The sequence below is a fragment of the Opisthocomus hoazin genome, chromosome 26, assembly GCF_030867145.1.
Source record: "Opisthocomus hoazin isolate bOpiHoa1 chromosome 26, bOpiHoa1.hap1, whole genome shotgun sequence".
NCBI lineage: Eukaryota > Metazoa > Chordata > Aves > Opisthocomiformes > Opisthocomidae > Opisthocomus > Opisthocomus hoazin.
In genome coordinates this window covers 2395275-2420174 of record NC_134439.1, presented here as the reverse complement: position 1 = coordinate 2420174, position 24900 = coordinate 2395275, and the positions used below count along the sequence as shown (strand labels likewise).

General features: G+C 54.0%; 1 protein-coding gene across 1 annotated transcript; it reads right to left on the bottom strand.

Annotated features, from left to right (window-relative positions):
• Nucleotides 1–4735: 4735 nt before the first annotated feature.
• On the bottom strand, nt 4736–23827 carry RND2 (Rho family GTPase 2). The gene is made up of 5 exons (XM_075443718.1): nt 23681–23827; nt 23518–23605; nt 11262–11371; nt 7079–7213; nt 4736–6200 (listed from the first exon to the last, which is right to left on the bottom strand). The coding sequence occupies exons 1-5, from the start codon at nt 23780–23782 to the stop codon at nt 5952–5954; spliced, it is 684 nt and encodes a 227-aa protein (XP_075299833.1). The 5' UTR covers nt 23783–23827; the 3' UTR covers nt 4736–5951.
• Nucleotides 23828–24900: the final 1073 nt, after the last annotated feature.

The following is a 24900-nucleotide window of genomic DNA, read 5'->3' as shown; positions in this document are numbered from 1 at the left end:
TTGCACCCGGAGGAAGGTGGGAAAATGCACTCCTTCCGTGCATCTGAGGTTGGTGCACGCAGCTTGCGTGAGCTTAGGTCTGCGTGCATTTCTTCAGGCTGCAGAAGCTGACAATAAGAATTGCGCCCTGTGGGACCCAGCTGCCCTGTGCAGCTGGTGCACCGGGTTGTCATCGCTCACTGAGTTATCTGATGCTTTTTAACAGAAACACAGTGCCTGGCGCTCTGACTGCTGGGTAGTGAGGGCCACTCTTATGTCCCATGCACAGATGAATCCTTGCCTTTTATTTATTCCAAAATTACCTGCCATTAACTTCAGGAGCTTCTGTGGAGCAGTTCCCATGCTGAAAAGGGGGAAAAAAACCCCCAAAACCCCCACACTTTCATTTTCTACTTTTCCATTCACTCCTCTATATATATAAAAAAGAAATCTCCCAAAGTGCTCCCAGGAAGGCTGCTGGCTTGGTTTGGAGGAGTAGGGACCCAACAGTGGTTTTATTTGGTCTGTTCTGTGTCTGTGGCACTCCTTTCCTCCTTCAGATTCTTTTTTTTTTTTTTTGCCTTTTCTGTACTTCTTTTGATTTTGCTTCCTGATTTATCTTGTTTATTCCTCTGTAGAGAAGGAGAGTGAGGAAGAGGAAGAGGGACTCCTTTGAAAAGTCTGGTTAAATGAACCACTGTGGGAGTCCAAATACCCTTTATAGTTAAGCATGCTGGTGGAGAAGTGAGTGCCAGAATATTAAGCTGCATGCTGAATGGTGATTGCAAAGAGCAGCCCTTACAGTCCTTTTAGGAGGGGGAGAGAATGGGACGGGGACACTCATTTGCCCAGAATTCAATCCCACTCTGAAGTCACAAGCCCAAGCCTTCAAAGAAGGCTGCGAGCATTTGATGTTTGCATTGTGTATGAGTGTGGCAGATGCATATTTTGAGTTCAGTTCAGCCGTGGCAGCATCTATATTTTGGTTTTCATAGCTTCTAGCGGGCTGCACATTTCTGTCTAGCTCCACTCTGGCAAGGTCTGCATCTGAGCTCTGGTCCTGCTCACTCTGGCAGAATGCACATTTTTTGGCTGCTACATGTTTTTTCATTTTAGTCTTTTTTGGCTGTTCTAGAAGCAGCTGGGCAGAAATTACTTTCATTCCAATATCATTATTTCCATACCACGGGCTTCCAGCTAGTTACAGCTATACCGGGGGGGGGGGGCGGCAGATAACAATGACGGTTCCCTTTAGTACAGAAAATAAACAAATTCAGCAGACCAGAACCAGACACTTTGAAGAAAGATCCTGTCACTTTTGTGTAAGCCCAAACACCAGCTGCTTTTCTGGCACTGCAGCTTCACCTGTAGTGCTGACTGCTGAATCTGCCTGGAAGTTGTCACCTGAATGTGTCTTGTGGAAAGCAGAGGGAAGAGCATATACAATATAGCTGCCTCTTCACAGAGGCAATTCTGAGTTTCATGTCCTCCTTCCCTTACTTAGGGGGAACATGTGGCAGTGGGCACTGTAGATTCCCCTGACTGTAATGAACCTTGTCCATGCAGCCCACTACTTCTGAGCTGCGTCTTGATCGACACATTTGTTCTGTTTTCTATAGTCCTGACAGCACTGTAAGCCAGCGCGGTATTCACCACGGTAGAAACAGCTCTGCAAATTGAAACAGGTGATGCTGCGGCCCCCACACCTCCACGAGGTGTGCGCTGGGAGGTGTGGTGCTGCATAAATGCTGTGGCAATGCGAGTGGTTAAAGCGTTCGGGGAGGGGAAGCTGCCCTGCACAGCCCTGCTCTCTCAGCTGTGGTCCCTCAGGACAGATCCTGGACAGTGTACTGCTGTCCCTTTGTCTGTCTGGCAGCTCACAGAGTATGGCAACATATCCTTGCCCCTGCCAGAGCCCCACCACCACTTCCAACGTGTGGCAATAAGCCTGCATTAGTTCCTGCTCAGGCTGCTGCAGAGCAGTGCTGTGGTGGCTGCTGCTCCCTCCTCCGCACTCCCAGGTGAGGCAAAGTGCAGGGGCAAGGGCTTTATGGACGAACAGAAAGATTAATCCCTTCTGTCCAGTTTAATGTATTCAGGCACTCGCCCATACAGCCTTTGCAGTGCTCTAAAAACACAGTGCCTGCAGACAACAGCAGCACTGAGGGAGTTAAGGTGCTCGGGCTCCCAGATAAACGCCCTGTAAATGCTCTCTTGCCTGATTGCCCCTCCTCTACAGCTCCACATTTCTCTTCCCGGCTTCCTCCCACTTAGAGGGCAAATAGGCACTAGATATACTGTAGAGGCAGCAGCAGAGTGTTGACTCCTTGCCCCTAGGTCGGAAGGACCATCAGCATCCTTCATTCTCTGCATTTCTCAGTGGCTGTGAAAAGACAGGCTGCTATGTGAAAGCTGTGATTATTGCTGGCTTCCACCACCCTCTGATCTCCCAGTCCCATCGCTGATTCGCAGAGGTCAGGCTCTTTCCTGCCTTGTGCTTTTGATCCATAAAGCTTTGCTTGTCAGCAGTGACCCAGCCACGTCTCTGTGCATTTCCAGTACGCTGGGGGAGCCCTTCATGAATGTCCGTTTGCATTTGGTCCTGGGCCTGTTAACCTTGACCCTCAGCCCCAGCATGGGCTTATGGCCGTTAAACCTGGCTATCCAGGCTTTGGTCACCACGTGGATCGTTTCCGCAGCGCTGTGGTGCTCATGGCTTTCTGCTGGTGGGGATGGCTGGGGGCACGCAGCTCTGCACAGCAGCCAAGCACGTGCTGGACAGGCCTGCTGGCACCACAAACCCAGCCCGAGCACCTCTGGTCCCAACACCACTCACCTTTGGCTGTAGCTTTCTCCTCGCAGGCTGTGCTGCAGCTAGCTTTTTCTACAGGAAAAAGCTGAGCCCAGAGCTTTTCCAGTGCCTTTTGGCAGCTTCCCTCACCAAGCAGGGTGCACCTTCCTCTTCTCTTGGTGATCTTAGACTTGATGATCTTAGAGGTCTTTTCCAGCCTGTTCCAACCTGAGGATATAAGGGCTTAGCCCTATGAGCTTTAGCATCTTATTTAACTTTCATGACAAATGGTCTTGAAGGCTGTTTCACTTGCCTTAGTCTCCTGAGAGGTTTTGGTTGCCATTAATTCTGATTAGTTCTTCCAGAGCTGCTGTTGGGACGTGTGTCTTTACATTGCCACAATCCATCCCCGAAGGCCATGTGAGCAGCAGGAGCCTGGGATGCTTGGTGTACAAAAAGAGAAACACCAGCAGCAGCAAGTGAAGCACCTTTGCGATCACAGCAGAGCCAACAGCCAGGGCCACCCGGGGCCGAGCTATCTTTCCGCACCAATGACCCACGAAAACTGGACAGCATTGCAGGCAGCTGCCAGCAGCTCAAGACTGTCTCTGGCTGAGGACCAGCTCCGCACAAACAGCTGCTCAGCACCGTCAGCAGCAGCATCTCCTCCCAAAATGAAGGAGGGGAGGGTGGTGCTGCCGCAGAGAGGCATGAGCAGCCAGCGCCTGGCACTTCAATCCAGCTGCTTCCCAGCTCACTGTGTAGGCAAATGGGGTATTCTCACTCCTGCCAAACTCCTCTGCTTGGTCTGTCACACATGCCCCTCCTGCTTATCTCTACTCCGGTTAAACAGCCCAACACCCGCAGTGCCTCTGCAGGCTTTGCTGGTTTTCTTCCATGTCTCCGGATTTCTCTTTGCACGAGTTGGAGAGGAATAGGCACCCAGGTGACACCCCCACAAGGCTTACAGCCACCTCCTGGAGCAACAGCCCGTTCCTTCATACACCTGTCCTCGGCACAGCTCAGAACTGACAACTGCTACGCACTGCAGGAGATCTGCTTATAGGGTGAGCTAGCAAGTTAATACAGGGCCACGGGGAGCTTAAATTAAGAACCAGAAACTGCGTTTGTAGAGACTGCCAGATTAAATTCAAAAGCCTAGAAGATGTTAGATGGTAGAAAAAGGGAAATGTGCTTGCTAAATACTGCTGTGCTTACGTGGGAAGAAGGAAGACAGAGCGATTACATTACATGAGAATGATGAGAACAAATGCACACAGGTTAAGAGGACTTGGTAGTGACCCTCGTGAGCCATTGATTGCTACTGTTCAAGCAGGGGCATGGTTTTGTTCACTAATGTTTGCAAAGGCTCTGGGGACCCAGCAGAATAAGAAGAAAAGCATCGTGATGCTGAAGGCTGTTCTTGGCATAGTGCCTCGCTCAGTTGCTTTCCTCCCAGCCTGCAGATGGGCATTTTCATCCTCCTGCAACCTGCGCACAGCACAACAGCATTCAGTCATTGCTTGAGCTTTTCTTGTGCTGGTAATTCAGCTGCTCCAGTTCCCCAAATAGCCTTCATGATGCAGTGGAAGTCTAAGACCTGGGTAGGAGAGTGGACACAAAATATTAAGTTAAAAGCTATCTTCACTTGCAGCTATTGACGTAGTGAGGACGGGTGCAGCTCATGTCAGCTCAGACTGAGGGCTCAGGCATAGACAACCTGCAAATGCTCCACAGTGTTTAAGGATTCAGGATGGAGTGAGAGGTTATTCAAGGCAGGTGTTTCAGGTCCAGAATGAATACATGCAGCTAAGTCCTCTGTGTTTTCTCACTCAATTGTGAGCGTATCTCAAGAGCTAGAGAGACACATTAGGACACAAATCGAAGTTAGGCAGTAAGACACTTTGGGAGGATGCCTGGTTTGACCATTAAAAACGAAGTCAAGCACTACGTATTTTCCAATGATGTTTATTTGCTTTCTGTAGCCCGCTGACACAGCCGGATCTGGCAACAGAGCAGATTTGTTTTTCCTTAAAGTGTCTATGTGACATTAAGTCAAGGCTTACACTGTAGTCAAAGGCATTTAGAGAGGGCAGCAGCAGAAGCAATGAGAGGTGTTGAGAGAAGGCTGTACAGCAGGGCAAGAGGGGCAGGGAGCACCTTCCCTCCCACTGCCACAGTGGAGACAGGGTGCAGGTACACATACAATCTTTTTGGTTCTCTGTACCAGACAAACACAGACCATGCAACACAATCTGCAGCTGGAAATGAGTGAAGAGCAGGATACGGATAGTGACTGCAATCTGCTTTTTTGGAAGCTATGTTCCTCAGAAGCACAGCTCCCCTTGGCAGGGAGCAGTCTGATGAGTAACCAGGCTGTCAGCAGCTGGGACACAGGCTCCCGAGTGTCATTTGCTTGCTGAAGGGAACCACAATTCTCAGGATGCATCTACAGGGATAGACCTCTTCCTTGGAGCCAGATCCACTCTGCTGCATTTCAGATGGAGTTAAAGTATCCAAAATATCGTGTGAAGAGCCACCTATCTATTTTCTTTGCAAGAGGTGGACTGCCATGGTGTCTCAACAGGTTAAGGTTCCTTCCCAGGGTGCCTTCCCTCCCAGCTCTGACCCAGACCTGCACCTTCCATGGTCACTTGCTGTCCAGCCGAGCTGAAGGCAGCGCTACCTCAAACATCGTTTCTCTTCTAAAGGAAGATTGGAAGAATACCTTCTCCTGATCGCACTCTGCTGCTAGCAATTCCACCCACCTCCCACCCTCCAGCCCAGGTCCCACAGCCCACCGCCCCACGCTGTGTGTGCTGTATAGCTGCACACAGGTGCAGAGGCTGGGCTATGGGTACAGGAGGATGACACACACACAGAGGATCACTCGCTTTTACTTCGTTTCACCAGTCACAGACCTTCCAGCACATGAATAGTCCTCTGCCAAGTGGTTCCTTAACCCCAAGCAATCCGCACAGCAGCAGCCAACCCAGCAGTCTCCATGGCGGGGGGGCGACTCATGCACCCCGCTTTGCGGCTGGAACCGTTGCTCAGCCCTGGGGGCCGAGAGAAAGGCTTTGGAAAGGCGGGCTGGCTCCTGCAGCCAGCACCATGCCCTTGTCCCAGCCAGTTACTGTACAAAATGGACAATACACACACATTATTTACAGTCTGGTTTTCACATAATGGAGCAGCTCTTGGCTCGGTCTTTCCTGATCTCTGCATCATTCAGTAAGTCTGTCCTGCCAGGCATCTGTGATGCCCGCTTCAGTCCCCGTTTGGAGTTGCTGCGCTTCAAGTTCTTGTGCACCCTGTTGACCGAGGCAAGCGTGGTCACATGAAACACATCCCGTACACTGTTCTCCGAGACCTTGGAGGAGCACTCTGCATAGGCCACTGCCCCAATCTGCCGTGCCAGTGCACTGCCCTGTGATCCAGAGAGAGTGGGAGGAAAACGGAAGAAGGTTAGGACACCAGCGCTGCACGAGGTGCGTCCTTTCACAGCACCATCAGCCCCGTCTGTGCTGGCAGTCCCATCACATCACCATGGCACAGCCGGGAGCGGCTCTCTAACAATGTTTACTCATCATCTCTTTAAATAAAGCACAAGTGTCTGTGAGAGCACCAGATGCGCGGGTGGCCTCCCAAGCAGACAGTGTCACCAGGCACTGGACCCTGAATCACTTGTGCTTTCTCTCTAACGCAGTGCCACCTCTGCAGCTGATGGCCTGGACAACCTCTCTCACCAGGACGGTCACCTGGGACCTGCTCTGCACAACACAGAGCCAGGCACAGAGCAGCCCCTGCACTGCACCACAGAGACCGGGTCTCTGGGCCAGCCTGGAGACGCTGCTGGGTCCGCTGGCGGCCGCAGCAGCCCGGCAGCAGATCCTCAGACTTGCCCCCCACAGCAGTGTTGCCCCAACACAGAACCTGAGCAGGAGAGTCACTGAGTGAAGAAAGAGCTGCACTGAACTAGGAGATGCAGAAGCACAACACTCCCCTTTAGCCACTCCAATGTGTCAAAGCAGGCATCTCCACCACCTTTGAGGAAGACTTTTCAGCTCCTAACCAGGAGGTGGTTCAGTGGAGCATGAGGCATAGGTCAAGGTCTGCAAGAACTGGGGAAAAGAATGCCATAAGCATGAGCAGCTCAGAGTCCACGAGCCAAGATCAAATCACCTTCAGACCAAGACCTGGGCACAGAGGGTCATTTGCTGCTGAGCTTCCTCATACTAGTAGCTCCTGCAGAAAAGCCCCCACCTCACCACCCCGAGCCCTACAGGGATGGCAGCTGAAGCACACCTGCTCATGCGTCACAGGGATGAGGCGCTGCTTGGAAAGCTCACGGAGCGTGTTTAAGTCTGTCCGCATGTCCAACTTGCAGCCGACCAGCACAATCTTCGCGTTGGGGCAGAACTCCTGAGTTTCACCTTGCCACTGCAGAGAAGACAAGAGGGAGAAGGTCTCAGGGACTGCTGGTGTACAAGACACTTCAAGAGGCCCAGCAGCACCTCCACACCAAGTTAATTTTGGCATCAGGCAGCCTGCGAAAGGGCCAAGGTTGGAACAACAAAGGCAGTCACAGGGTCTCGGCTCATCACTCCCAGCCCCCTTCCAACCAGGCCAACCATCCAAGACCCCCAGCCCTGGAGGGAAGGACAGGCCAGGAGAGTCATGCCATCTGTTCCTACCGGACAGCATCATCCAGTCAAATGCCTCCGTGCCCCACCGCCACGGCAGAGCCCATGAGCCTGGTCCATAGCTCCTCCTGCTCCCACCACCAAACGGCACGTTCCTCTCCAGAGAAGCGACGGCTGCAGCAGCCCAGGGTCCAAGCACCTCCTGACTATCAGCACACGCTGCGAAGCCACCCTGGTCTGGCTCGTCTCTGCACAGGACCTGGGACTGGACCAGTTAGGGTACCAGGGCTGCTACTGGCAACCACTGCAACGCTTCTTGTAGGCCTCCTGCCTCGGACCTGCGGTGCCCAGTGCCAGCACTGAGGCTGGTCTTGACCCCGCTCAGCCTGCATGCCCAGATTTCAGGGAGAGGGGAAGGGGCACAGGCAATGGTGGTCAGCGGGGGCTCTCAGTGAGGATGCAGGCCGGGAGCAGCTCTGGAGACTGTGCTGAAGACAGGGAACACAGGGACAACCAGCGTTTCGAATACAACGTAAGACTCTGATGGGATTGGAAAGCAGACTTCAGAGGCCAAGGCTGTGCACTCTGTGTGTACGGCTTTTCCAAACGGGGGTCACAGCTGTTCAGAGACTGGTTATCTCATCAGGGCACTTTAATGACTGGCATAGGCAAGGATGGGAACGGACAGAGTGCCTCTTGGATAACTTTATGCTCGCTTGTTCCAGACACGCCCTGCAAACCTGCTAAATCTAAGCTGCAGTCCCCTGCGTTATGCCATGGGAGACCACTCCTGGGTATGACTGTGGAAAAATAGTGACCACACAGTCGGGTGCACAGATTTGGGACTCCAAAGGTCGACCTCACTGGACCTTTTGAACCACAGTCGGCAGGGAGATCTTTGCACAGCACGCTCGTTATTTGTTTATTATTGGGAGCCACACGTTGAAGACATTAAGACATTCAGAGCATAGCTACAGCCAGGGAAATAAAGAATTGAAGCAATGAAAGGAGAAGACCAGGGCAAACATCCACTGCCTTCACACCAACGGTCCCTTTCAGAGCACCAAAAATAAATGCCCAATGTGCAGCTAAGTGTCCACAGCAGTACATAAAACCATCACCTGTGACCTTCCCCAGGGCAGACCTGTACAGCCCCATCAGCACATCCACCCCGGCTACGTATCTAGCGTTTCTGAAGTAGGAGGCAGATGATAAACAGAGACTACCTCTGGCTAAAGATGTCAGTTGGAATTAGCCATTTCCTGCTACGCTAACTGATGGTTAAGCATATACCCTAGGCAATTAGAAGGGTAAAGAACACCAACCCTACAACCCAGTGTCCATAAGCTGGTGGGAAAGGAAGTGCCAAGAATGACCCAAGTTTCATTCAACCAATATCAGACCAAAGCAACTGCAAAATATGGAAAAATCTTATTTTCCACCAGGAGATGGGCTCAGTATCTTCACCGTGAACCCCCCTTCCCTGCTGCCAGGGACATTTGTCCACCAGGACTCACACACATCCCCAGCACGCTGGGCTGCACAGCTTCTGGGAGATTTCTGGGTGTCACAGCCTCAGAATGTCAAGGGCTAGCACACCGGCAAGAGGAGGATGATGCAGTTCTTTTGGAGCTGGAATTCAAGCACCCTAATTTACCTGAAGGATGAAAATGCTCAAAGCGACTGAGCAGGCAGAGGTCATGGCTGTCTATAATGACATAGGGCTCCTCAGTCTTTGGAGAGAGGTGTGACCCTCTTCTCACACAACTGGCATCTTGGGGAGCCCAAGATTTTCTGCGCTATCAAGACTTGCCAGAACAAAGATGCCACCCCACAAAAACCTGCTTTGAACGAAATGAAGAGCTGCTTGTTTGCATTCTCTCAGATGGCTCCTTCTCTTCAACTGTACATGCTGTGCAGGCAGCCTAGGCATCAGAAGGGCAGCAATAATAAAGATTTCCTCTGCTGAATTAGCATTTTTGCCTGAGGCTTGACTAGGGAGTGTTATTTTCCTTATTTGCCTGATATCAAAAACTAAACCCCATTTCAGCTTCATGGTGTCTTAGGAATTTTCCTCATCTCCATAGGCTGCAAGCCTGCACGAAAGGAAACAAGGCATCTACTCACAGGCACTTCAGAAATCCCCCATGATTTAGGGCTTATTTTAAGTCACCATATCAAAAAGACATTACCTAACAGTACTCAAAGCATCTGTGAGGCTGCACAGGGAAGACCTTGCACTGAGCAGTGCAGACTCACATGAAGAGGGTGAAGAGACACAAATAAACCCCAACCCCAGCTAACTGTTGATGGGTTAGCATCTCATTAAGGTATAAGTGGTTTTCTTGCATTGTTATTCTGCTGACCCTCAAGCTGAGCAGTGAATTCTTTCAGTCTGCATGAAACGCCTCCCTCCACCCAGCACACTTGGTACCCGGGACCTGCTCTGGAAACAAACACAGAGCCATTGACCGAGTTATCTGAAGGGTCTTTGTCCCCTCACCAGGACACTTGTGAGACACAGACCTACTTCTCAGCCCTCCCAGCGGCTGAGTAAGAGGCACTTGCTTCAGCACAACATTTGGCAAAATGTGGAGAGGCCAAGAGGGCAGTCAGTACAAAGTGACTTGTTCAGACAGTGGCCAGTCCAGCCCCGGCAGCCTGGGGCTCACTGGGGAGAACAGCTACGGGAATCACTGTTCTGTAGTGCTTTTCACGCCTCGGTGTCTCAGAGAGCTTCACAAACAAGATGCCAGACAAGACTTGCCTCTGGGACAGAATGCAGCTGCCAGTGAGCTCTCTGCAGCTTTGCTGCACAGCAGTGAGAGCTCACTGAAACCACAGCTCCCTGAATTTCATGGAAGGAAGCAGGGTACAGCCAGCAACAAGGGATGCAAGTGGCCAGGAAGCCATTCACCCTCTCCCCTGAGCAGCATCCTGAGCTGCGGGACTTCATGCCATCTCAGCAGAAAGCCTCCACAGGAACCTCTCCCTCAATGCCACCGACTGCCCCAGGGCACGGCAGGCAAGGACCTGCTGGGAGGCCAGCCAGAGGTGCTCCACAGCAGATCCCCAGCCTTTTGGGGCTCTTTCAGGACCTGCCAGACATGCCACCTGGAAATATCTGCTTTGTTGAAAGGCACTAACCTGCAAGTAGAAAACTCTCGGCTGCTAACGCAGGGCATGGCCAGTCAGCTCTGAACACCAGGGCCCTGCATGCTATCCAGTCCCGTGGCATCATGCTATCTCATTTCATTCATTCACGGGCTTGAAATTCAGTGCCACAGCTCATTATTCGTGTTGTCAAGCTATAGGGAACTGATTGCTCTCTTTCTTACTGTGCAGGTGCTGAACTGAGGGGACAGCCAAAGAACTGAGCTCTCTACTTGCATGGAAACAGGCGCCAGGAGTCATTTCTCAAGTGCTGCAACCACTCACTGGTGGTTATGCTAACAAGAGATGCACAACACTTTCCAAGGTCTTCATGAAAAACAGAACAAATGCCCTACATTTCTTGGCTGTCATCGCATTTAGTATGTGTGCATACACAGACACCCAGACAGACACACACACACACCCACCCACATGCTGCAAGCTACCATGAGGTACACCATTCACTGGGCTCCTTTCAGATGGAAACCTCTTGCCTTCTGCGCACACCGTGTAGGGATCAGCAGCAGCCAACCACGCTCCTCATCTGAGCACGCAAGCTCCAGCCAAGGCTGGCTGCAGAGCCAGAGCTTTTAGGCCTGAGGACATCCTCAGGGAGCAGGGACCCCAGGGCAGCTCCATGTGCTGCTGCAGAGGACCCGTCTCGCCAGCCGGAAGGCGCGCCAGGCACTCACCTTCTTGAGCACACTGTCCAGGGTCTCCGGGCGGCTGATGTCGAAGCAGATGAGCACCGCATCCGAGTCCGGGTAGGCCAAGGGACGTACGTTATCATAATACGCTGAGCCTGCAGAGAGGAGTGGGAGGAGAGTGATGAGCAGAAAGTCTCACCTCACCGACTACTTGTTACCCAAATCGGCAGGCAAGGACCCCCAGCCCTCTCTGCCACGCAAAGAGATCTTTAATTCCAGTAAGCACTGGAGACGTTGCCACATGATGCAACCTGCTCTGTCAGCGATAAAGGATGTTGACCCAAGCTGTCGACCAGTGACCAGACAACATTACGTTCAGCAGAGTCTCTTTGGCAGAGGATTTGGTCCCTTTGTTTGGACATGGAAGTCAGAGGTTTTGTCCGTGTGCTCTTACATTTATTCCTTTGCAAAGTGGAAATAAACTCAAGTTTTGCATCCCTCCTCCCTAGCAAGCACCTGGCAAGTAAGAGGCGGTGGAGCTGTGCTGCCAGGGCATGCTGGCTCACTGCAGAAAAGGGAACATGGAAGGGCTGTGATACCGTAGAGCAGCTCAGCCTCTCCACCACGTGCATATGTATGCTATTGCTCATCACGCAGCTGCTGTACCACTGTGGCTGAGGGAAGACAGGGAACGCTGCTGCTATTTTTTATCCTCTCGCTATCTTTCTACTGGAGAGTTTGCTCACACAGGCTGTGAGAATTTAAGACAGGTAAAAAAAGAATTGTCTTTTGCTCTGGATATGTGCTGGAAAAAGTCAGACAGATTCTTTTTGTAACATACAAGATGTGACAGGATTTGTGAACCAGCCATAAACTGGAGGGGATGATTCCATACTCTGAGGATTTCTCAGTGAGCAGAACCTAGCCTGAATCCTGCACAGCTTCTGCTGCACACACGCACGTGTGCACATGCTTGCACACACAGCCTTGATGCAAATTTCAGGCATTAAAGTCATGGTGGCATAATGTCTTTATTTGAAGTGTGTTCTGTGTGTGATTGTAGATGCCTCAGCAAACAGTAATGGAGAAATCAGCTCATTGCTACTTAAAAACACTGGCTTGGTCTTCTGTCTGGGTTTACAATGGCTTCAACTTCCTCGAGGGATGAGCAGCAGATGTTTATTTATGAAAAGGGGCAGCAGAGACACCAGAGTCCTTGTTGAATCTGCCTCCTCCGAAAGAAGGATTGCCCACCCTGAGGCCGAGGAAACTGGAGCCCACACTTTCCCACCCTGGGAGGAAGATGGATCACCCAGCCCGGGTGTCAGGTGGCTCCTTGATGAAGTTCAGCACCTGATGAATTATGGATGATGGTGGCTTCTGTTTCCGGGAGGATGGGAATCTGCCTGGGACAAGCGTGAGAGAACAGGCTGATTCTCCACAGGGGCTCCGGCCCTGGCTCTTGTCTGGACAGGGGCTCACAACTGCTGTACAGCACAGAGTGGGGCTCAGCCCCTCCAGCACAGCTCTGCGTGCCAGGTGCTTTGCAAACACCCCAGATCCCTCTGCAAGACTCAGCCAGGAGAGCAGACCTAGCCATGACCGCTCCTTCCTCTGCCCAGAGCCCACACGGGGCAGGCTGAGGGCTGGGATGCATCATCTTCCCAAACCCTGCCCAGCTCCAGAGACTGGCCACCCACTCTCCCCTTGACACTAGCTCACAGCAAGACACCAACAGCAGCTACCACTGGGACCTCCACAGTATGGCAGCAGCCCCAGCTGTGCCCACACAGCCCCCACTGCTCTCATGGAGCCTGGGTCAGGCACCATGGAATTCCACGTGCATTTGGATTCTCAGCAAAACCAGATACAGCTATCTCCAGCTCTTACAGACAGCCACGCTGCTCCCAGCCCACAGGAGTAAAAGCACCTACACCCCCTGCTCCCGTCAGTGAAAGAAGCTGCAGCCCAGGTCTGGGTCCCTGCAAAGTCACTGGGAAGGGAAGCAATCGGGATCCAGCACAGAACAAAGAGAGCCTGATCTCTGCAGGGCCCAGCCCTCTTCCTAGAGGGAAAGTCATGTTCCCTGCATAGGAAGGAGCCAGTCCCTGCAGTGCCTGGGCCAGCTCTGGGGACAGGGAATGCAGGCTGGAGCACAAGGCAGCACAGTGAGCCAGGGTGACCCTGCATCCCAGGCATGGAGATTTGTGACCTCACTTCAGGCTCAAGCTGCTTCAGCTCATGACTGGCAGCGCTGGCACCAGTGAACCGCTCCCTCCCTTGCTCCTGCAGCGCAGCAAGGTGACCCACTTCCCACTGAGGAAGAGGCCGCTTTACCAAGCTCAGGAGTGCCAAGTTTCCCTTTAGACCGAGCTTTCAGTCTCATGCCTTGTGTGGGTTTACTGGATGAGACGTGAGATCCAGCACTGATCACAGAATCACAGAATGGTAGGGGTTGGAAGGGACCTCTGTGGGTCATCTAGTCCAACCCTCCTGCCGAAGCAGGGTCACCTACAGCAGGCTGTACAGGACCTTGTCCAGGCGGGTCTTGAATATCTCCAGAGAAGGAGACTCCACAGCCTCCCTGGGCAGCCTATTCCAGTGCTCCGTCACCCTCAGAGGGAAGAAATTCTTGACTCAAATTGCTTGATCTGCAAGCTTGGATGTGCTGGGTCCTTTACCCAAGCCATGCCCTCTCCCCAGTGCATGTAAGGGTATCGGCCTCCAGACAGGGGCCCCCAGCACACGCCGCAGGAAAGCGTTCCCACACACATCCTCTCCCTGCAGCTCCTCAGCTTTACATAAACACTGCAGATAAATCTGCTCCCCCTCCCAGCCCAGGAATGCTCCTTTTGTAGAGGTGGTTTTGGCTCCATTCAGCACAGACATTGCCACAGCAAACTGTATCATAGCAACCTGCTGCTCCCCTCAGCAGCCAGCCAGCTCCTCGCTGGAGAGCCTGCAGCACGTGCGCAGCGGAGCACGGCCCTCGGTTACCCCACAGAACCACCACTGTCCCCACTCCGGGGCCAGGAATCGTGCTCTCCCCACCTGGGACCACAAGAGGAAAGACCCCCGTGCTGGCAGGAGGAGCTGAGGGAAGGGATGCACAAGATCAGCCTCATTTTCTTAATGAGATCAAAAATTACCTTTGTATTCATTAACTTTCTGCTCCAACTCCAAAGGCAGGAGCAGCCCCTGGCACCTTCGCTGGCAGTCCAGCTGTGCAGCTGCTCTGGCAGTGGGCAACAGCCAGTGCTCACCACGACTCAGAGATGCTGCTCTCAGGCAGGGGATTGAAATCGGCTGTTTCATCTATACCAACATAGTGTTAATCTTCATTTGTTCCTTATTAGCTTTTCTGAGAGTTAATGAGCCTCCTCATATGGGCACCCTCCATCCAACAACAGCACACACCACACACCAGCAAACCAAATACTCATGCAGAGCCATGAACTGCTCCGCAAGGGGCTCCTGCAGCCCCAGCCAGCTCTGGCTTGAAACAGAGATGAGCACTGCCAAGACCTAAGTCTTTCAGCATCTCACTTGTCTCAGAGGGCTCACTGTAAACTCTCCCCATAGAGCCAGCAATGCTGTGGGGCGTGCTGCTTTCTGCAGGGACAGCCAAGAACATCCTTCACAGAATGAAGCAGAAATTCAATTCACCCCAGCTTTCTGGAGTGCTGCATCGACAAGCCCCAAGAGCTTTGGGTTATCCCTCTGCACAGCCGTGCCACACCAGCAGCAGCCTTTAGAGACTACAGAGGATGTTTTCTTTGCTAGACAAGTCCCACCACCAGTTCAGCCAAGCCCTTGTCCGGAGGACAAAGGTGTCAAAGCAGGACCAAGTGAAAAGGAATTCAGCCTCGGGGAACACTGAAGAGCAGCAGTTAAACAGCCCCAAAGGTCATGCCCAGTCCCTTTATCCTACTGGGGACAAACTAGGAAGGAAATTTTTCTTCCATGGTCTTTTTACTCAACTTAGCTCGACCATACAACGGCCCAGCCAGCACCTGTGGGAATGGGCAGGTCACGGACTGGCACCAGAGCTCCCCAGCTGAGCACACAACGGGCTCAGATCTCTGTGTGCAAGGACGAAGCTGACCACGCTGACACACCACTAGTGCTCACTGCCAGCCGCCGTGCCACGGCCACCTCCTGCGTGGCCGCCCCGGGATGTCTGCCGGTGCCTCCTGCTTGCACGATCCCCCAAGACACCCCCTCCTGCAAGGCACCCCGTGGGAGCCAGGGAGTTGGACCTCCCAGGGCCCAGGAACAGGCGTCTCCACGATAAAGGGCTTCTCAGACGATCTCTCACTTAGAAGGAACCATGAGCACGGTAAACTCTGCAGACACGGGTCTCCGCCTTGAAGATTTCAGTTGCCTTTATAAAGGCAGAAGGCAGCGTTTGAAGAGCAATAGCTCAGTGTGCCTGGCATACAACAGACCAGAACATGCAAACACCCTCCTCATTCCCTGTGGCATTAGTGCTGGTGGGCTTTACAAACAGGAGACCAGGACATCGGCCACTGCAGCCTTGCAGACTGCAATAGCTGCACACCAGGGAGACAATGATCTGAACCATCAGGAGTTCAGAGACTGACTTCATCCTGCCAGTGTGAAATCAGACCCTCTCTCCTGAAGGAAAATCAGAGGATTTTTTTTTTTTTGTCTGAAGATTGATAAACTGCAGCAATATTCCTGAGCACCTTGCAGGTCCCGGCTCAGAAACAGGTTAAGGATCCCTGACCCTGCCTGGCTGAATATTGTCTGGAAAAGGGAGGATAATGCAGATCCCACTGACACAAAAAAACATGTTTCTGATACTAATACCATGCTCGTTAGAGTCCAGCCCAGAAGTGACAAGTGGCAGAGACAGCAGTTAAAGCACTGGTGACAGACTCATGAAATAGAGTCCAACAGAGCCGCCACCGTGCCAAGTTCCACTCTACAGCGAAGACCTGGCTGTCCACACGTGAAACGCCAGGCTGAAATGCCACTGCTACCCCTGCCAGCACCAAAGTGCCCTGTGCTGCTCGGGGCTCCCTGGCTCTGCCTGCAGCAACAACACAGCCAAAGCCGGCTGCTGTTCTCTGCAAGAGGCCATCTCCACCACAGCCCACGGGGCAGAGCTTTTACCAGCGCATCCCCTGTGTCTTCTCACAGAAGACCCTCCAATGGCAGGCTTTGCCACAAAAGGAGATACCACCATCCTTCCAGGCAAAGCCTCACAAAGGTTTTACCCAAGCGAAGGTCACAATCTGATCTTCAGAAGTTCGGGTATGACAGAGCCTTGAAATGGGGAAGGCTCCAACTCTCTGACCCTGACAGCCAGCAAGGTCAGAGTCAGTGAGTTGTCTTCAAATGACACAAAGCCCTGCCTGCCAGAGGGAAAGCGGGCAAAACAAGGAGAGCTGAGGCATGCCACCAAAGCTGGAGGGAAACAGAAAGCAGCAGAGGGAACTGCCGGCCATGACTGCAACTACCCCTCGTCCAGCCCTCCGAGTGACACTGAACACAGCACGACCGTCGGCTCCAGGACCTTTACAAGCTTCTCTCATGGCTGGACCATGACGTTTCTCCTGCTTGTGCAACACCACTGCAACTAACCCTGAAGTGTAGGAAGGGAGGAAACTGTTCCATGACATGGAACATGCAATCATCTGCACAGTGCATGACAGAAACAACAGCTGATCAGCTTGGACAATTAACCTCTGCTCCTAATTCTGATGATGCCTGTACAAAATTACCAAACAGTCCAGGCGGCATACCTTCAGGACAGACCTGATCAGAATGAAGGGAACAGTGCTTGCATGGGCTGAGGTAGCATTTCCAGGCCCCTCTCCAGATCTTCTTACCAGAAACCAGTCACTCAGGAGGAGGCTGTTCTCCTGGATTTACTGGCAGAGGAATCCCCAGCCCAGGCAGGCACAGGGTGCTTCTGCCTTATCCAGATCCTGTGCCCTGTTTCACACATGCAGCTCAGAGGTTCAGAGGAGCTTGCTCAAATGCAAACCTCACTCAGGCAGGTCTGGAAGCCCCTTGTAGCAGTCCCTGCTGGCATCTCTGGGGGAGCATCACCGAGTGTCTGGAGTGGGAGGGCTGGGGCTGCAGAGGCAGCCTGAGTAGCTCATCCAGGCTTCTCAAAGCATGCTGGAAATCATGCCTGTGGCAACTGACACGGGAGACAAACAGGAGCCAGAAGTCGCTTCCTGGCACTCTTGCCATGTCACAAGGGCAGTTGGCGTTGTCACAACCTGCCTGTCATCCCTTCTACGGGGTATAACAAGGACTAGGAGTGGCAACAGATTCCCAGAGCACAGCCAGTGCACACTCTGGCTTTGGGGAACTTGTCCAAGGGCTGTGCGAACACAATTATCTTTATGCAATGTTGCACATTTCAGGTTTGCCGTGCAGAAGCAGCAGATCCCTCCCTGACTGCTGGGCTGCCAGATAAGGTTTCTCCCCACAGCAAAGGCTGGGACTGTACACTTGTGAAGTTTAATTGAGTGTAGATTTTATCTTCAGAATCTGGGGCAAAAGGAAAGCTGCATCCGTGTCTTCACTGCACACAGGGGGCCTTGGGTGCTCACCGACCGGCTGCTTCAGAACTCTTCCTCCCACAAAGCCTCCTGCTGTCCTCCATCAGTCATCCTGAAGCACTGTTTGATGGGGCAAGAGGGGCATCCTTGGCACCACGCTGGGTGAAGGCTATTAGAAAGGCAAGCCGTCACAGGCAGAGGACAGGGCGTGACTGCCCTGCTCCAGGGATTTCTGCAGATCTGTTTATGTGACTGTTTCCATAAGGAGCTTCCACTTGCCCTAAACGTGTTAAATCGGTATTAAAGCAGCATCAGGAGGTGTCACAGGCGCCACAGAGCAGCCAGGCTGACAGAAGAAACGGCGAGAACAGAGTGGTGCTGCCCTTGCCCACAGGAGAGAGTGGATCACCTCCATGCGGTGGGAAGGGGGTCTGGGAACAAATCCACCCTACAGAAAGCCCTTCCTTGCCTACAAGGTCGCAGCAGCCAGCAGGGTCAGCTGGTTGTCACTAATGGCACCATTCCCACTCAGCATCCCCCCATGACTCCCAGGACACCCCGCAGAGGCTGAGCTTCCCGAATTCACAGGGGAGAACGGACAGATGCTGCCCCAGGGCACGCTGCCCTTGCTCCAGGGAGCTGCAGAAGTGACCTCCACCCCTGAGCTACACAGCATCACAGCACACCCACAGCATGCCCAGCCCAGCAAGACAATCCTCACAGGTACTGTCACGTCATGTCATGTCTTCTGAGGTCCATCCTCCACTCACTCCAGCACAAGCATTTCTGCTGCTGTTTCTGCTGCAACTCTTTGAACTTCTGTCCAACTGGTTACTGACCTGCCTGAGAATGTGACCCAGCTGCAGGAATTTTTAGACTTAACTATGTATTTGTGCTGAGGCAGAACACAAGTATGCTGGTTTCAGGCTCCCAGCCTCAACAGGGAGCATGGGAGGAGCTATTTTGGTATGGAAAGTGCAGCTCCACATTTTTTCTCTGCCTCAGAGTGCAAGCAGCATTGAACTGTTCCCAAGGCAGAACTTGCTCTTGCACTTCTGAAGAGGCAGCCATGGCAATCCTGGAGCCGCACGCTGGGAATCCAGGCACAGACAGCCTCAGCATCCATGGAGATGCCATCGCTAAACTCGGCCCCTTTCAGCTCTCTAATCTCATCAACATTCCTCAGTAGTTCCCCGAAAGAAGGATCTGTTATCACAGCCTCTAGGTTCCCACACAGGCCATACCAAGGCAGACTATTTGCTGAGTACAGGCAAAGAGGGAGGCGGAGGGGCATTTGCAACTCACAATGTTATTCTTGTCTTGGAAGCACATCTGCTTAAGAGACAGAAACCCCGGCGAAGGACTGGCGGTCATGCAACTCCCTGTTGTGAGCTGCAGCACAGAGGGGGGCAAGGCAGCACTGCTGAACCTGTGGGCACTGATCTGTGCCGTGTCACAGGTTGTGGTAGACACTGCGGCTTGCAGCAGCAGTGCATCGTGCTGGTCCATAAAGGACAGAAAAGTCCACTCCAGCAGCTTTCCAAGATGGCAATGATCATGTGCATGGCACAAAGCCAGGCCTGGGTCTCCCCCTGAGCAATTGGCATGGATGCCCCTACTCGAAATGGGCAGTACACCAGTACTCTGCACTGGGATCTGCATCAGCAAAAGATGCACCAAGCAGATAAGTGGTCTCAAGTCACATCCCTGCTCTGTCTGCACTTAGAGGCCACAGACAGGCAGAGTCTCCCAGCGTAAAGGGATGTGAACCAAAAGCAAAGAATGGAGCCCAGACTGCCACGCACAGAGTAGCTTCCTCCCCATCATTATTGGAAACAAAACAACAAGCCCCACCTAAGTACAGAGCAAAGCCTCAGACCCACCAGCACCGAAGCTGTAGCACCCTGGCCTTGCCGAGCCATCGGGCAGCAGCGCTGCCTGAGCCCGGCTCTCCCATGCTGGTACCCAGTGCCAGGGAAGGGGCTCTGTGGGGACGTGGGGCCAGTGCAGAGTTGTGGGCAGTGGGGCCGCTGGCAATACCTGAGCCACCGCAGGAACGCGCCGAGCGCTGGCGCCTGGGGAGGGGTCAGCCGGCGCGGAATGCTCTGGCCGCTGGAGACCGGCTGAGCACCGCAGCCACTCTGCTCCAGGTGCAAGACCTCCCCGAGTGGGGCAGACCCACTCCCCGATCCCACAGGGAACACAGCTATCGCACTGCTGAGGGGAACTGACCTGCCCGGTGCGCATCGAGCAGTAACTGCAGTCCCGTTCACACCTCTGAAGCACGGACATGAAACTCGCCTGCTCTTTGCAAAGCGTTGCCAGTGCTCACAGAACCACCCGCCCTTCCTCCACCCGGCCGCAAGGAAGAAAGCTCTTCCCGACAGGTCTGGGGCACCGGCACTGCGAGTCTGGGAGGCACCCAGCCCTTTGGGAACAGCACTCCCAAGCCATCAGGCATCCCGTCAAACAGGAGTTTCCCCCGTCACAAGATACCAGCGCCGTGCAGAGACGTTGTTTCTGTGCTGAGCACGTTTGGCCAACAGGCAGCAAAGAAAGAATTTGCCAGAATGGGAGCATGCGGAGCAGCAAAGCACCACGTCCTCTGTAAGGCTCACCAGCAGAGGTGCCAGGGCACGGCAGGCAGGCTCCACACCCCTTCCATCACACACCAAGATGTCAAAGTGCTTTTTAAGGGAGGCTTTAGAAAATGGCATGTAGCACAGACTTTCAGGGAGACAGTGTAAAATGCAGTGTAAAATGGCACCTGAAGGAATTTCACTCTCACAGTGTGGCTGGACGTGGGACTAACTTAAGCAGAAACAAACATGAAATGCAACCAGCATCTGCAGATGATCGACAAGGGTTCAAGCTCAAACTTGGTTTGCTTTTCTCCCTGGAAGGTACCTAGATCTAAGGCACTTCAGACAGCGCAAAGTCCTTGCATTTGCCCCTTCTGAGCAGCACAGATTTCACCCTCATGAAGGATTCTTACTGCTGGAAACTCTCTAGAGTCACGCTCCACCCTCAGAAAAACTAATCAATGGACAAAGGTTTAAAAGACTTTTAAAGGAAATCAGAGGTCCCAATACAATTTTGGAGCCATTCAGTCCTCTATCTCTTCTGTCCACTCTATGGCAATATTTCTTTAACTAGATTTACTGCCTGCCTGCCAGCTGCTTAATGCTGTAGCCTGCATTTGCCACTTAGCAAGAGGGGCATATTCAGCCTGAATGGTTGCATTTTCCAACACACTTATATCAGCCGGTACTACAAGCCCCAGGGAGCAGACAACAACCCAGTTTGTACAGAAATTATCAACGTGACTTCTGAGCAGTCAGGTAGGCTGTGGCCACGCTCAGTCGCAAATAAAAGGAGTTTTCCAGGGAGACTGCTCTTGCCCCAACACCCGTTGCTGGATGATGCTCAGCTCACCCCGCACAGCTCTCAGAGTTTCTGACCACTTTCACAACTAACTGGGGGGTGGGGTAAAAAAAAAAAAAAAAGGAGAAAATCAATAGTCAGCTTTTCTGTCCAGATCTCTCTTCTGATTTCTGGAGGAGACCTTCAGTTCAGTTATCTAAGAGATGGCCAGTGTTTAAAATATGAAGGGCAATCTTGACAGGAGGAGGGGAACAGTTGCCCAGCACCTCCCCTCCCACTCTTGCTGGCATGGAATTTGTCACGAACAATAAGCCCCTGCATGCGAAGCTGCTTAAAAGAGACAGGAGGTAGCACAGAGACAAGGGAAAGGGTACCCCAGTGCCTGTCATTCTGCATGAGGAGGGCAATTAGCCACTCTTAACCCCTTCAGCTCAGCTGGTTCAATTCGCTGTTGTGCAAAACTTCTGATATCAAAGCCCCTGTTCACAAGTGTCTCCGAAGGCTACTGGAAATTCCACAGCAGCTTGCAGCCTACAGCTAAAAACATCAGTTTGCTTACTAGGGAAAATTGCTGTGCATTGCTTTGCAGGACTGTTTATTGAAGAACTAGCTCTCGTGCATTTCAAATCAAGGCTGCAACAGAAGGGAATTTGTCTGGAAAACTATCTAGCAAACTCTATCTACAACAAAGCTGTTCAAAAGGTCTTACATTTTTCATAAGGAGAAGGGAGAAAGAATCAAAGTTCATTTCCTCTTGGCTATAGAGACAAACACCTCTTTTGGTGAAAAGAGTCCAAATGAATGCGTGACAGCGTCAGACGCAGGTATCAGATACATATACACAGCTTTAAAGACTTTGTATCATGTCCTTTTCTCTAAACATTTGTAAGATCAAAGCCAAACATTCTGGAGAATTCCTAAAAAGCAGACAATGAATCAAATGTGCTTCCACATCCTCAAAAGGTGAAGTTTTTCCCATCAAATACAGGCACTCAGAGCAAAGCCGTTCAGTGCCTAACAAAGATACCCCACCCAGGCCCTTCTCGCAGGCTGCAGAAGTCCACAGCTTGGAAATCCCCCCCAGCCACAGCGATGACCAAACTGCGGGTGTACGCACAAGCGTGCCCCAGTGACGCAGGGGGTTGGGCCACCCCTCACTGCTGGTGCACCCCAATCCAGACTCACCCCGTCGGAGCAGCTCCACGAACCCTCTGCAGGGAAAGCCCCTGGGTCAGCACGGACGGCCTCGCTGTCACCACGTCTGACGTACTTCACGCAGACGCGTCAGCCCAGCACCATCCACCATGCAACGACTTCCACATTGTAGCCACCATTCTGCGCTTCAAGCCCAGCTCCCAGTCCAGTGCCAAGAGCCAACGCTTCATCCACGCTTCCAGCACCAAGAGCTGCCCTAAGAGCCAGCATCCTTGCAGCTCACACCACATCACACATCGTGTGGGCAAAGCAAAAGACCCCTTATTGTCTCAGGGAATAAAAGCAGCAAAAGCAAGGTCTCCTGGGTCAGGAAGCTCCAGAGAAGACTCAGCAAACACATTTTACATGTTAGAGCCAGTCCAGGACTCAGCAAAGCCACTACTCTAGGTAGAGCTGTGCTGATCCTACAGCTACAATTCGGTGGATATAAAATTACAGCAAGAACTTTGAGTGTACGAGAACAAGGAAAGCCCTAGGTCACATTTTAATTTACTATTGCTCTTGGACACTGCGAGGAATTAATCTGTGACAAGGACTCCAGAAATTACGGGGAAAGAGCATCAGCAAGGCCGTGATGCACACACACTGACGGAGCACAGCATTCAGCGGCATCATGCGCACCCAGCACTCTGAAAATGTTGTCAGAGGTAAATTAAAAGGTGCGCACGACCTTTGGTGGACGTCAATATTTCTATTAGCTCTGCATCAAGCACTTGCAACTTGTGCCTCCCCAGAAAGACAGCATGAAGCTTGGGAAGGGTCTCGGTGCCTCCGGCTTCCTGCAGAATCCCAGCTGCGGGCACAAAGAGGCAAAACCAAACCACCACAACCCCCCCCCCCCCGGGAGCCCCAGACGCTCCGTCACAGCGAGCCACCGGCGGGGGACCGCGTCCCCGCGGCACATTCCTCTCCGAGGCGAGGTCTCCCCGCCCGCCGCGCCTGCCCCAGCCCTCCCGGCCGCGCCCCGCGCAGCTCCGGGCGCTCCTGGGCGCGGACGGAGCCGCTCGGCGGCGGGCGCAGCTCCCGCGGGCAGCGCGGAGCCGGGCCCGGGAGGCTGCACCGGGGCGGCGGCCCGGGACCTGGCCCGGGGCTCGGCGGAGCGGGGACCCCCGGCCGCAGGGACGAGCCCGGCGCCGCCGCCGCCCCCCGCCCCGGCCCACCTGAGGTGTCCCACATGTTGAGCTCGGTGCGCTGCTTGTCGATCTCGAAGCTGGCCGTGTAGTTCTCGAAGACGGTGGGCACGTAGCTCTGGGGGACGGAGGGGAGAGGTGAGCGGAGGTGAGCCCGGCCCGGCCCCGCCGCCCCCGCCCCCGCCCGCCGCACCTCGGGGTAGCAGTCCTTGGCGAAGACGTGCAGCAGGGCCGTCTTGCCGCACTGCGTGTCCCCCACCACCACGATCTTGCAGCGAGCCAGGTGCCCCTCCATGGTGCGGGGCCGCGCCGCCCGCGCCGCCGCTTTACCGGGCCGGCCCCGGCCTGGCCGCGCCCCCGGCCCCGCCGGCACCAACCAGGCGCGGAGCGGAGCCGGCGCTGGGCAGGGCCGCGCCGCCACGGCCGCCCCCGGCCGCCTCCCGCCGGCCGCGGCCCCGGGAGCCGCCCCCCGCCCCCCCCCCCCGCCCCGGCCGCGGTTCGGCGCGGAACCCCCGGCCACGGCGCGGGGGGCGGCGGCGGGGCCTCTCCCGGGGCCGGGCGCGACCCGCCGGGGGCTGCCGCCGTCCGCTGCCCTGCGGCCCCTGCCCCGCGCCTCCCGCCGCATCGCGGCCAGGGGGCTCGGGGCGGAGGCCCGGGGCGGCCGGAGCCCGCAGGCAGCAGCCCCGGGCCTCCAGCCCCGCGCTGCCGAGGGGTGCGAGCGGGGCACGGCTCCAGCCGGCGGGAGAGGCCGCGGCCCGCAGCGCCTGCCGTGCCCCCCCCGCCCCGTCCCCGGGGGTCCCCAGCCGCGGCACGGCCGGAGGAGCGGGACGCGCTCCCCGGGGGGAATTCGGCAGAACGGGAGCACCCGGCATTTCAGGCAGCCCCGCGCCTGTTCGCAGGCTCCCGCATCTCCGCTGGCCGTGGCCGAGTCGGGCTGGCGCGGAGCAGCCCGAGCTCCTGCGGGGGCTGCTCGGCCCGGGCCCGGCTGCGCGGGCTGCCGCGGGGGGGGCCGCGTTCCCTGCTCGCCGTTCCTCCCCGCGTGCGGACGGTGCGTCTGCCGGTTACGGACAGTGATTTTAATTAACAGAATTACTGAGCAAGGAAAGGCTCCTCTGCTGCTAATATTTCGCTGGCCGTACTGCATAAAGACTCACCGCAATGGCAAACTTTCATTTGCCAGAGACAAGCTGCCTGTCACAAAATGCAGTAAAAACAGAGACAATGAAGACAAAGCCAGTCTGAGGAAGTAGAAATTAAAATGTTTTGGCAGTGAAACAGGATTTATTATTGGACTGAGGGGGCAGGGGTTTTTTGCTGAAATCACAGTCATTTTTCATATCTAAGTATTGGTGCCGTGCGTGAAGTTGGGATGAGCAAAGGACAGAGACTTGGTGCACGGCATGGTGCTGTACA

Excerpts from the sequence above, each read along its gene's own strand:
- RND2 (XM_075443718.1), bottom strand. The coding sequence starts at position 23,782 with ATGGAGGGGCACCTGGCTCGCTGCAAGATCGTGGTGGTGGGGGACACG. Across the intron at positions 7,214-11,261 it reads TGGACAGTGTGCTCAAGAAG|TGGCAAGGTGAAACTCAGGA; the intron begins GTGAGTGCCTGG and ends TCTTCTCTGCAG. Across the intron at positions 6,201-7,078 it reads TCCCTGTGACGCATGAGCAG|GGCAGTGCACTGGCACGGCA; the intron begins GTGTGCTTCAGC and ends TCTGGATCACAG.